Here is a 13,593-nt window from a genome sequence, read left to right on the forward strand (position 1 = left end):
AAGCACATTTAAACTGTGTTGTGTTATTTTTCTTTGTTCTCCTGCTAATCAGCAGTGACTGTAGCTAAAATTCAATACATTTTCATTCCAAGTTTGGTATTACGTTAAAGAAAAAAGCAGTTTTCTAAGGACAGAAATAGCTATTCATGTTTTGTTTTGGTTCCCCTATTCCTTTTACGTAAAGGACCTGTTTATTTACGTTTTGAGCGTCTGAATATTTGTCAAAATAATATGCATGACAGAAGCCACCAGTGCTTGTTATCTGTTACTCAGAAGGTGTCTTGCTGCTGTTTAGTAGAGATATTAGATGTTTGTGTACAAACTTCAGTAAACAATAAACACAAGCTCTGTTGAAGTCATGGCCTCATCATGCGTGTTGGTATTGACCACCAGGCCCGCTGTCAGGGGGTGTCAAAGGGTAAAGATGACCCCAGGGGGAGGGGGGGGGGGGGGGGGGGGGGGTTGAGAAGAGAGCTGTTTTGCCATAGCAAATGGAACATGCGTATGGCCAGTCAGTGACCTGTACGAGGAGAGGCCATCTTGTCCCCAGGCACAAGCACAAGCACAAGCACAAGCTCAAGCTCAAGCTCAAGCTCAAGCACAAGCACAAGCACAAGCACAAGCACAAGCACAAGCACAAGCACAAGCACAAGCACAAGCACAAGCACAAGCACAAGCACAAGCACAACAAGGAGAGCACAATTACCTAAAATGGCTAATTTTCCTTCAGTCCATGGCCATTTCTGAATGAAGGAAGATGAGCATCTCTTGACGTCAAGCATCTCCCGGTCATCTCTTTGTTCCCTTCACGTCCTTTCAGCCGGCGCCTGCCCTGCAATTAAAGTGACATTTCCTGTGATGTGAGATCAATGCACAGTTGCCAAGTGCGCTGTCGTGTGTGTTTGGAGCAAAGGTCTATTTTCCGTGTAAGACACACCACTGACCTTTTCATGCAGACAGAATCAGTAGCAGCTGGCTGGCTCTCACGGAGGTGCCAGCACTCTGCTTAATCACAGGGGGCACTAAAGTGGTCTGGAGCACCAATACACAGCATCACCTCACAGGGACATGCCTGGTGTCATTCTTAAGTGAATCATCAAGTGAATATTACTTCAATTTATGATCTCTATCAGTAAGATAATGCCCCTAAATGTTGTGTATTTTTCCTGTTCTCGGTACCTGAGATGTAGTCTGCAATGAGCAACATCAAACGGCTATGTTACTGGGGTGTGCTAAGTGGTTGATACTCAAATCCCTAATTTGACATGGATGTTAACTTATTAAAAGGCATGTCGTGATGACTCATCTGTGTGTGTGGTCATGTGTCTGTGTTGTGATATTTAAATGTCCAAATGCAGAAATAGGTGAGACTTCGGACAAGATGCTGCTTGTCTGGCGTGAGGTGACCACCTGCTTCCTGTTCCTCTCCATCGCTGAAGCTTTGAATGTCTCCCACAAGTGCATGCAGGACACCCAGACGTTTCTTCTGGAGCTAGGCAAAGACACACCAGCAAAGTATGCAGCTCTCAGTAAGTCTGACACATTTCTTCAAAAGGTGATAGTCTTTTGAGAGGTGTTTTGTGTATGATTTTATTCATTTGGATCTTTCATGAACAAGAAAGTGAACTAGAAGTTTCTTAAACACAGCACCCGAACAGCCGGATCAAAGTCTTTCTCTTCATTGGTTGGAAGCTGAATGGTGTGAATTGTGCCGAAGATCCTGTATGGGAGTATTGTCTGATACTGTCTGATACAAGTTCATTTTGTATAAGCATGTTTTAAGGTGAATTATTGGATAGCTATTGAAAAACAACAAAGAAATCAGTTTATGAAGTGTCCATATCACTTTATAATTCCCTCCCTTGAATGAACTTCATTTGTCATATCCTGACCCAAGGCCAGTCTCTTTGTCTCTGTTCGGTGAAGTTGAGCTGAAGACCCTGAGTGTATTCACCTGTACTCTTGTGTCATTGCAGTGTATGATGCGTATGGGAAGCTGGGCAGTGATGTGGAGGGCGGTAACGTGAACCGCCCCGGCTCTCTCCGCGAGTGCATCTCTGTGAGCGCACCGCACTTGAGAGGACAGTACTGCCAGGTGTACCTCAAACAGGTGACGGCATGGCTGTATACAATGTCATCTTAGCGGAGCCATTCATAGCGTCTGGTTCATAACACCACTCACGTTAATACCACATCTCTGTGCCGATATTCAGGAGGAAGTTCAGTACTTTGTGGGGATTTGTGTTCCTGCCTCGTGTGCAGAGACAGAGGTGCAGACACTGGTAGTTTATGGTAATTTAATTAAATGTAAATGTATTGTTGTTGACATATATTATTTGTTATTGCAACATACATGCTATATGTCTTTGTTTGTCTTTAGATATGTTACAATCGGGAGGGGAGTCACTTATACCTCCAGTGCCCTCTCTGCTTCTGTCTAACCCCACGCTGGGCATCTTCATAACCCAGTGCCTTAGTACCCACACTCCAGTCGACCCCTCTGCTGTCATCTGCCTGTGAGGACCATACAACTCTAGATATCTATGCACCTCTGTCTGTCTGTCTGTATGTCTGTCTGTCTGTCTGTCTAACAATCTGTCTAACTGTCTGCATCTCTCATACAATTCCTTAAAATGGAGACTTTCTGTTCAGTTCGACTGAGAAACTTTTTGTTTGTGTGTTGTGTGGCTGGCGGTGTCTACCCTCAGGTGTGTGTGTGCTGTGTTGGTGGCGGGGCCCCTGCTGGCCAGCCTTTATGTGGCCCTTCTCAGGTGGAGGCTCCAGAGAGAGGTCACCCCCAGCCCACACACACCCCTGAACTCTGACCCCAGTCACTATGGCAGCGTGCTCTCCAACGGCTCTCCAGCCAGTCAACCAGACATCGACACCCCTGAAAACATCACCACAAACATAGACGGAAGAACCAGCGAGGACAGCAGCCCAAAGAGCAAGTCTACACACCCCTACACCCACACAGGTAAAAACACAGGCTTTCAGAACGGCTATTCAGTCATTATTCATCTGGCGGTAAACCACCTTGCAAACAACGCACAGTACAGTGCAGGGTCTTTAAATGTTTTTCTAAATAATGACTGGGCCTTTAGATGTTGTTGTAGTAAAATGATAGATATAAGTTGAGTGGCTGTGACTGAAGATGTCAAGCATCTGGGAGTCAGAGGGCTGTCAATGTCAACCTGACTCGACATGACTGTGTGTCAAAGTGAGCTGCTCCCTAACACACTGAAACCCAGGCTCGGTCATTGGTAGGTGAACGTGAGGTCTGAGGTGTAATGCTTTTGAAGTGCTCTCAGAGTGAAAACGTCCCGTCTGGATGTGGTCTATTTTAAGCCTGAGTGCCAGAGGCATGTTAAAAGGCTGTAATTATTATAATGAGCAGAAGTCTCAGGAGCAGAGGAATAACATTGTATATAATAGTTAAAGTGGATTACTGTGGTCCTTTGTTTAACCAGAGGTTAAAAGAATGTCTCAAGTGCATGTGTTTGCGTGTGTGTGTGTGTGTGTGTGTGTGTGTGTGTGTGTGTGTGTGTGTGTGTGTGTGTGTGTGTGTGTGTGTGTGTTTGTGTGTCTGTTCGAGTAGAAAAAAATGGATGACCTAAGGCTGTCCTTGACATTCACTACAGTGCATAAACTAGCATGAGTTTTTGTCATAGAAGCATATTTTCATGTGTTGTAGTGTCTCCATTCCTGGCCTATAATGGATGTCCAATCCATCTATTCCATCCCTTCCATTTTTTACTTCCTTCCTGGTCCTATCTTAGATTTCCTTTCCAAATCAACCATTAGGCCCACTTACTTTCTCAAGTGATTTCTCACAGAGATCTCATTAGCGCATTGGCTGTGACTCATTCCTGTCATTAAATTCATCATTGAAAGGAAAGTTTCTAGTCCACACATATGCACAAAGTCTGTGAAATAGTTCATTTTTATATTTTATATACACACTAACATTGTGTTAATGGCCCCTTTCATATACACTAACGTAGAGAAAATACATGTTTTATGTATAACCTACAGTGTTGTGCAAGTTCACACCTCTCATGAACTAGTTCAAAGTTCAGTTCATACAAGTAAACATAAATAGTTCACGTTCATAGTTCACCATTTCAATTCTGAACAAGGTCATAGTTCAGTTCATTTCATAGTTTTGAGGTGGAAAGTGAGAATGAAAGACTTAACTTTTTTTTAAATAAAACTGTATCCATCACTCCCCCTTGCCTTAAACTGCACTTCATCTGTATCAATTCCTAAAAGAAATGTTTTTAATATTTTTTTTAAATATTTTTTAGTTTAGGTTAGGCTACATCGCGGAAATTATACAGGTACTGAGCAACGTCTTGGTTCAAGTATTTGATTTAGACAGCGCAACACTAATAACCTAACTCAGGGGTGTCACACTCAAATACACAGAGGGCCGACATACCAGGGTTCGACATACCAGCGGCCGCGGCAGACGAGCTCTGATAGATAGATTTATAGAAGATAGATGGATACTTTATTAATCCTGAGGGAAAATAAGGCGAGCCAAATGAAATTTCACCGTTGCTCATTCAAATCAATGGAACTTTTTGCAACATTCTGAGGAGCTAGCGGGCCAGATTAAATGACTTGCCAGGCCTGATCAGGCCTGCGGGCCTTGAGTTTGACACATGTGACCTAACTATTTTGAACGGCATTAAGGCCATTTTGGTATGAAATGTATGCACACACTTTACCACAGATTTATCAAGCAAGTGTTGTGCATGTGTGAGATTGTGTTTTTTTACAGATCTTGTACACATGGGCAATCATGCATCCAGTAAATTGCACTGCTGTACGTTTTCTTTAAAGGGGGGTACATTGATTTGTGTAGGGTTGGGTGAGCAACCTGTTTTTCATGTTTGAAAAGTGTTGTGTGAACTTAGAGTGTTCAATTAGAGTCTTCAATTTGGGTGTTCAATTAGAGTGCCTGGTGCATGTTCTATTCTGAGTTCCGTTACTGAATGGCTGGGTCCCTTGCAGGCTGCTTGCTGTCCTGCCTGCAGACCCTCTCCCTGCAGGGCAGCAGTGCAGGAGTGCTGAGCACCGGATGCTCAGGCAGTACCGGCAGCTACTCCTCCCTCAACGGCATCCGCATCCTCAGCCTGCTCTGGATCATCTCAGGGCACAACGTCCAGCTCAGCGCCTGGAACAACCTGGGTGACACAACAAATACACATCACACACCTCAGACACTGCCACTTGTTAAACATATACATGAGATTCAAATACACTCTCTTTTCTCTCTCATTCACTGTCTCACCCCTCCCTCCCTCTTTCTCTCTACTCTCACACACACACATGGACTCTCACACATAAACTGCTTCTTTTGTCCTGTATTTTTTTGTCCCTTTCAGATAACGATAAGCGATGGAAAGAGAGTGTGGAGAGGAACCCTCTCTACGTGTTTGCATTCAGTGGTCCTGTATATCTGGCAGTGGACACCTTCCTACTCCTGGGGTATTACACAGCATAGTGTAGTATAGTGAAGGATAGCTAGACAGTTGCAGTTCTGTTCTATGACCTTCTATGACCTTCTATGACTGTTACTGTTCAACTCAACTCAAGTGGAATGGTGATGGTATTGTTGACATTTTCACACACAGGAATACCAACTTACCACCCCCCCCCCCCCCCCCTCCCGCACACACACACACACACACACACACACACACACACACACACACACACACACACACACACACACACACACACACACACACACACACACACACACATTGACCACACACACACACATTGACCACACACACACACATTGACATATCTCTCCTGTGTGATTCAGAGGTCTTCTAAGTGCCAAGTCCCTCTTGGGATCCATTCAAAGATCAGAGGACAAACTGAGCCCAGTGCTTGTGGCACATTTCCTGTTCAAGAGGTTTAAGAGGTAAGCCTTTAACACCTGTCATAGACAGACAGAGGATAGTTTCAGAGACGTATAATAGGAGTGCTGCCATGTTTTTTGATACCCATGTTGTGACCGGCTCCTCTCTTTGAGAGGAGAAATGCATGGTTTACGTGTGAATGTATACAGATACATGTATGGTGTAGAATACATAACAGCATGTTGCATAGATAGCAAAAGCAGGTTTTAAGTTTTTTTTTGCGTCAGATGATTGAATTGAACAGAACTGATTTCTCTCTTCTCTGGCAGAGTTCAGCCTCTCCACCTCTTCATCGTGTGCCTGGCCATTGGTCTGTTCTCTGTGCTCCAGCGAGGGGCCTTTTGGTTCATCGCTGACGATGAGATTCAGAACTGTAAAAAATACTGGTGGTCCAACCTGCTGCTAGTGAACAATCTGTTCACCATCACTGACATAGTGGGTACCTTTTCACCATCACTGACCTTTTCACCATCACTGACCTTTTCACCATCACTGACATAGTGGGTACCTTTTCACCATCACTGACATAGTGGGTACCTTTTCACCATCACTGACATAGTGGGTACCTTTTCACCATCACTGACATAGTGGGTACCTTTTCACCATCACTGACATAGTGGGTACCTTTTCACCATCACTGACCTTTTCACCATCACTGACCTTTTCACCATCACTGACATAGTGGGTACCTTTTCACCATCACTGACATAGTGGGTACCTTTTCACCATCACTGACATAGTGGGTACCTTTTCACCATCACTGACATAGTGGGTACCTTTTCACCATCACTGACATAGTGGGTACCTTTTCACCATCACTGACATAGTGCGTACCTTTTCACCATCACTGACATAGTGGGTACCTTTTCACCATCACTGACATAGTGTGTACCTTTACACCATCACTGACATAGTGGGTACCTTTACACCATCACTGATGTAGTGCGTACCTTTAATAGCTGTCTTTTAGGTGTATAAGGTGTCATATTGTTGTCTTTTGGGTGTATGAGGGGTCTAATAGCTGTCTTTTGGGTTTATGAGGAGTCTAATAGCTGTCTTTTGGGTTTATGAGGGGTCTAATAGCTGTCTTTTGGGTTTATGAGGGGTCTAATAGCTGTCTTTTGGGTTTATGAGGGGTCTAATAGCTGTCTTTTGGGTTTATGAGGGGTCTAATAGCTGTCTTTTGGGTTTATGAGGGGTCTAATAGCTGTATTTTGGGTGTATGAGGGGTCTAATAGCTGTCTTTTGGGTGTTCTAGGTGTCTAATAGCTGTATTTTGGGGTTATGAGGCGTCTTATAGCTGTGTTTTGGGTGTATGAGGTGTCTAATAGCTGTATTTCGGGTGTACAAGGTGTCTAATAGCTGTCTTTTGGGTTTATGAGGGGTCTAATAGCTGTCTTTTGGGTGTATGTGGTGTCTAATAGCTGTTTTTTTTTTCAGTGTGCACCATGGACCTGGTACCTGTCCATTGACTTCCAGTTCTATGTCACCACCCCCATACTCATATTGATATACAGATGGTGAGTAACTGTGCACTCTGTCTTCTCCTTCTTGTGTTGTGGTGTTTACTTGCTTTTTTGATGACTGTGCTCTCACTGCGCTGTGGTTTATGACTTTAGGAACAAGAGAGTGCTTGTAGCCGTGGCGATCATTCTTATGGTGGTTTCATGTTTGACCAGTGGCCTCCTCACGGCCATTTTGCATCTGCCTGTTCACCAACCCACCACCCTGTGAGTCAGACATGTCATGACCAGTGCTGGTGACTGAGTTACACAGCAGCCCTCTTGCTAACTCCTGGTGTTGTTCATTTCCTGTTTCCGACGGCCGATCACAGATCTTTTGAGAGCTACTTTCAGTATTACTACAACAAACCCTACACTAGATACGGACCATATCTGATCGGCATCCTTGTGGGAATCTATATGACAGCCAAAACTGGGCACTTTGTGAGACATCGGGTAAATTCATGGATCTTTATATTATGTCACCACGGTAACAAGTTAGATTTCACCTTCTTGAACTCTCTCTGATTTTTTATGTGATGTCGCTGACACCTCGCTGTTCCTTGTTTGACCTTTGAACTTGTGCGGTCAGTGGCAGGCCGTTCTGGGCTGGCTATTGTCTCTCTCAGTGATGGGGGCTGTGGTGGGCCTGGCCTACAGTCTGAGGGAAGTTCCCCCGAGCCCCTCCCTGCCTCACGCACTGTACCAGGGTCTTCACCGCAGCCTGTGGGCCCTGGCTGTGGCCTGGATCATCCTGGCCTGTGAGGAGGGCTATGGAGGTGAGAGAGAGAAGCCGCTGGCCAGAGACGGATGGCTTTACGAGGCTGGAGGAATGAAGAGGTTGTTGTGTTTTTGGTTCAGGAGCTGTAACAATCATCTGGTCTTCCTTGTTCCTGTGTAGGGTTTGTGGACAGGATTCTATCTCTGACTGTGTGGGTTCCTCTGTCCAACATCAGCTTTGCCTGCTACCTCATCCACCCTATGCTTATCATTCTCTATAATGGCAAGCAGGAAACCGCCATTCACTACACGGACCTCAACTTTGTGAGTGCTTCCCATTTACCCTCCTAACATCCAAGGATGCAGTATCTGTCGACACATTCATGTTATTATTAGACACACATTCAGTTTGTTTTCACATTCAGTTTGTGTTTTTGAACCTTGACCTTTCTCCATCAGTTCTACCTGTTCCTGGGCCACACTGCTTTGACCCTTTTTTTGGGCTATGTGCTGACAGTTCTGATTGAGAAACCGTACCTCTTTCGGAAGTCTTCATGAACTGGAGGATGCGATGACATACACACACACAAAAAAACACAACAAAATGATGGGTACTAGAGCTTATATTTATGTGTAAATATTGCCATTGTAATTTTAAATGGTAAATGATGTGAAAAATAAAGTAATGTAAATTATGCTAATTCAGATTCTAAAATGTTCCTCAATGTGTCAACCCTGTCAATGGTTGTTTTTTCTGTCCCCCACCCCCCCTCTTCCTTTCATGTTCTTCTCCTCTCTTTCCTGTGCTTCCTCTCCTGTATTCTTTTTTCCTTCCATTCTTTTATGCCCATTGCTGCTTGAATACGGAGATTTAGTCATCATTTCATAGAGCCTTTTTGCTTCTGAGTGCCCATTAAGTCAGAGATGATGGTGATCAAGTAGCCACAGTATTACACATTATGTTTAATATTCAGCTTTATTAACTTGTGGCGGGCAATTATTATTTCTTCCTTTTTGTGAACCTGTAATTATGAACCATTTCGCCATAAGTGCCTGATTGCTCACCAGCTGTGATGACCCACAAGCAGTCACAAGCAGTGGATTGTTTTATGTGAAATATCCCCCTCTAGTGGTCATATTGAGTAACTGAGTAACCAAATGTTTGTTGGGAGTGGAAATTCCATGCCCTCTGGCCAAATACAGAGCACTATGAAGAAGAATTTACAAAAAGTACTAACAATAAAAGTCTAAATGCTGTAAAACATGTTTTTGAAATACACAAGAGAAACTAATTTAAATCAATTTGGTCTATGTGTCGTTAGATTTTCTTAAGCATTCAGCTCAAATATGTGTCAAAACAATTCTCTGCCCTTGTTCATTGGAGGAGCTGTTGAGCGATGACAATGTTAACTGTGTAGGTCAGACAACTGACCTAATGGACATAGCTGGCATTTTGACACGTGGCATTTTGTGGCAGGTGACTACTATCTCTGTACCTGTGGAAAACTATGTGTTTGTGACCCTTAACTGGTTAGAGTATTTACACATGTGTTTGTGACCCTTACCTAGTTAGAGTATTTACACATGTTCTTGTGACCCTTAACTGGTAAAAGAAGTTACACATGTGTTTGCGACCCATAACTGGTTAGATTAATTACAAGTTATAGGTGTTCTGCTGTAGGAACGCAAACACCAACAAACTGCATAGACAAAACATACGGTACATTAGATCAGTGGAATAGTCCTAATGACTCAAACTCTACACCTATAATCACATAGTCAATTAATTTAATATATCATCATCATTTTTATTTCAATTTTGATATGGTAATGGTTAACAAACAAGCTGTGTAGTTATCAGATTATGGTTACCTATCTACAGCGATCAAATGGTGGGCAGGGATTGCGGAATGTTTTGCTAGGAGGATGTAAATAATGAATCCTAAATGCAATCAAAACATGATCAAAATAATGCTTTCATCCAGTAGGGAATGACAGCAGTGTGAACTGAATATTATAATGGTTTTAGTTAGTAAGAGTTTGCCTTTTAAGAAACAGAAATACACCATCAGTGATAGCTTAGAGGTTGAGTCTCGCTGGCAGAACTTAAAGTTTCCATCTCTGAAAAGTGGCTCATGGATACGTTGGATCGTTAAATTCATTTTGCAATAGTGACCTCTGGCCTTTTGAACAGGACACTGTTTATGAGACCACACGTGATGATGACATAAGAAAGCTGAACAGCGAGTCACAGCGATCCTCCTACTGCCCCATGGCACTCTGTTAATCTCCCCAATCATTCTGACCCATGCCTTTGAAATGACTGGACCTGCTCTATGGGTATAGATGCATCCTAGCACCTCAGGAACTTCAAACTGGAGCCCCTGGATTGGTGAGGCAGAGTTTGGGATCACAGTCAAAGGGCAGCCAGAGTTACGTCTGTGACACCCCAGTCCAGCTGGCCTACCTCAGTGAGTCACGGCACGCAGCCAGAGCTCCAGGCGCCTTCCAGTACCACGGCACAGTTTATATTTAACCCTAGGAAAGACGACACTGGACACACCTCTGCCACAAACACATACCCAACTCAGGCACACACACATCAGCCTATACATCTATTGGTGATACATACAGACACACAACCCACATGCATTCCTCAAACATGTGGTTACACATCAATTCAATTAAATTCAAAGTCCATTTTATTCATATATACTGTATATGTATTTTTACATAAAGCCTAAACAATAAAACGGTGTCAAGGCGCTCTACTGAGCCTAGGGCCTGGGCCCCCTTAGATTAAGCACAAAGGTGACAGGGGCAAGTGAAAATTTGAACCCTGGCTCATTGGGGGGCTGATGTCTTATCAGTCATATTGTGTGTATTGTGTTAGCTATTAGCTCGATAGTATCATGACCCATGTAGCCGATATAACAGATATTATCATCAGACTACATGTATTAAATAAGATTTGCCACATCCTGTTAAGAAATACAATTTCTACATGTTCCAGGGCTTACTTACTTTAACGGGACTCTTCTAATTATTACCTGAACTTACCTTATGCACAACACATGTGCGTTTGTCTGTGTGTGTGTGTGTGTGTGTGTGTGTGTGTGACCACCTCCATACTTATACTGTTCAACAACTCACTCACTCTCTGGTAGAGCGACACAACTGACTCAACTGACATGTATTACTTTGTGAAATCTCAGTGCAACTGTTGAAATGGCTAATGTCATGTGGCTACAGGCTGTTGTTATGGCTAATGTGGCTACTGTGATATCTATTCACTTCTAGAACAGCACAGGCTGTTGACATGGCTAATGTGGCTACTGTGATATCTATCCACTTCTAGAACAGCACAGGCTGTTGATATGGCTAATGTGGCTACAGGCTGTTGATATGGCTAATGTGGCTACAGGCTGTTGTTATGGCTAATGTGGCTACTGAGATATCTATTCGCTTCTACAACAGCACAGCCTGTTGACATGGCTAATGTGGCTACAGGCTGTTTACATGGCTAATGTGGCTACAGGCTGTTTACATGGCTAATGTGGCTACAGGCTGTTTACATTGCTAATGTGGTTACAGCCTGTTGATATGGCTAATGTGGCTACAGGCTGTTGATACGGCTAATGTGGCTACAGGCTGTTGATATGGCTAATGTGGCTACAGGCTGTTGATATGGCTAATGTGGCTGTGATATCTATTCACTTCTAGAACAGCACAGGCTGTTGATACTCTCTTTGGTACACTGCCTGTTCTCTGACGGTCCTTTGCCTAGTGGTCACACTTGTATTACAGTGTAGTGTTCATTATCAGAGCTAGCACTTTGTTCCTTGATAGAGCACAAGGACTACATGGATGTCACATAGTCATGTCTGTGTCGGAGCTCCATTAGCACACTGACATGAACTGGAACACTATTGTCATAGCACCGCAGCCTATCAGTTGCAGCTCAGCTCCTCTGAGTGATGGCATGTTGCCCCACTGCAATGAATGACTATTTTCAGATCGATTCTTCAGGACTGTGGACAGCTCAGCTGGCAGTGCCATTATCGCCTGAAGTTCAAATAGCAGTTTGACAGGTGTATTTGTCTATGCTTGGCCTCGTGCAAGTATGCTTTAAGGAAGTGCGTTTGGTATTTCAAAATTGTTTTGTTGTAAGAGATGTGTAAGGCTTTGTGTGTGTGTGTGTGTGTGTGTGTGTGTGTGTGTGTGGTGCAGAGTTATTATAGTTTTAAAAAATATATATATTTTTATTTAAACGTTGATCTATGTTGCCATGGTAAATCTCTGAGCTAGCCTCCCAGACCCCCCACTGCTCCTCCCAGCAGCCCTTTGCACAGTGTCCATTGCCCTCGTTAAACACACATTAACAGCCCTGCTGAGTTGAGAGGACCCCTGGGCATCTCCACAGCTGTTTCTGTTTCAGTGGAACAATGAATGAGGACCTGAGCTCTCATAAATTACTCTTCAGGGTAAATCATTCACATGAATATACTAATACATACACAAATATAGGCTAATGCATGTAAGACCATAGATCATATATCACAGACTCAAATGATAACAATGAAGAAAATGGTTTCATTAAACTCAAAGCCATCCTGTATGAGGGGTTTGGGAAAATGTTCAAGGTCGTCAAAGGTGTAGCTCATATGTCATAAGGTGGAAAAGAATAATCTCAGGCTAATGTCAAAGCATGTCACAATAATGTCACTGTGTAAATAATGTCATTTTGACCTTGTTGCTAACGGTAGTCTTATCAGACCTTCTATAACAGGTGGTGTGGTTAGCATCAACCACTGCTCTCCTACTGGCCAGTTTGACAAAAGAAGTACAAATACCAAAGATATGTCATAAAAAGGGATATTGAATATTTAGGGGTAAAACGTTTCCTGGGAAATAGAACTACAACATTTTATTACATATTACAATATTATATTGAGTAATCTTGATGGAGTCAATTGTACTGTTTTAATGGTATATAAATACAATTTAATTTTCAGAAAATCTGGTGCAAAAATGTGTTAACCAACACATGGACACAGAACATACATCAATACTTCTAACATGAAGCATTCATACATCAATACTTCTAACATGAAGCATTCATACATCAATAGGCCTACTTCGAAAATGAAGCATTCATACATCAATACTTCGGACATAAATAGAAGCCCATTGGCCAGCCTTGTTTCACATATTTATGTCTGAAGTGTGTGTGTAATGATATTTGCAAGTGCAAGCAGAGCAGCTGTAACCACACTAAGTGTAGTCATGCTTCCGACCTTATGCTGTTCATTTGATAAAGCCGGCGTGTTCAATACTAGCGTGGTGAGACCAGACTTTGAGGGTTTGAGGGGACACTGTGGGGTAGGATTAGGGTGGGGGCTGGACTAAGACACAAACACTTTGTTGCCAAG

General features: G+C 43.1%; 1 protein-coding gene across 1 annotated transcript; it reads left to right on the forward strand.

Annotated features, from left to right (window-relative positions):
- Nucleotides 1-369: 369 nt before the first annotated feature.
- Nucleotides 370-8,719, forward strand: oacyl (O-acyltransferase like; the record flags this gene model as incomplete). Its single annotated transcript, XM_080848221.1, has 16 exons — nt 370-418; nt 1,359-1,529; nt 1,977-2,110; nt 2,214-2,292; nt 2,381-2,516; nt 2,709-2,977; nt 5,020-5,196; nt 5,394-5,496; nt 5,840-5,941; nt 6,209-6,374; nt 7,380-7,459; nt 7,559-7,669; nt 7,774-7,897; nt 8,034-8,220; nt 8,343-8,485; nt 8,621-8,719. 16 exons carry the CDS (start codon nt 370-372, stop codon nt 8,717-8,719), a joined length of 2,130 nt encoding a protein of 709 aa, XP_080704347.1.
- Between the last annotated feature and the right edge of the window lie 4,874 nt (nt 8,720-13,593).

Source organism: Sprattus sprattus (genome assembly GCF_963457725.1).
Source record: "Sprattus sprattus genome assembly, chromosome: 11".
NCBI classification, from domain to species: Eukaryota; Metazoa; Chordata; class Actinopteri; order Clupeiformes; family Clupeidae; genus Sprattus; species Sprattus sprattus.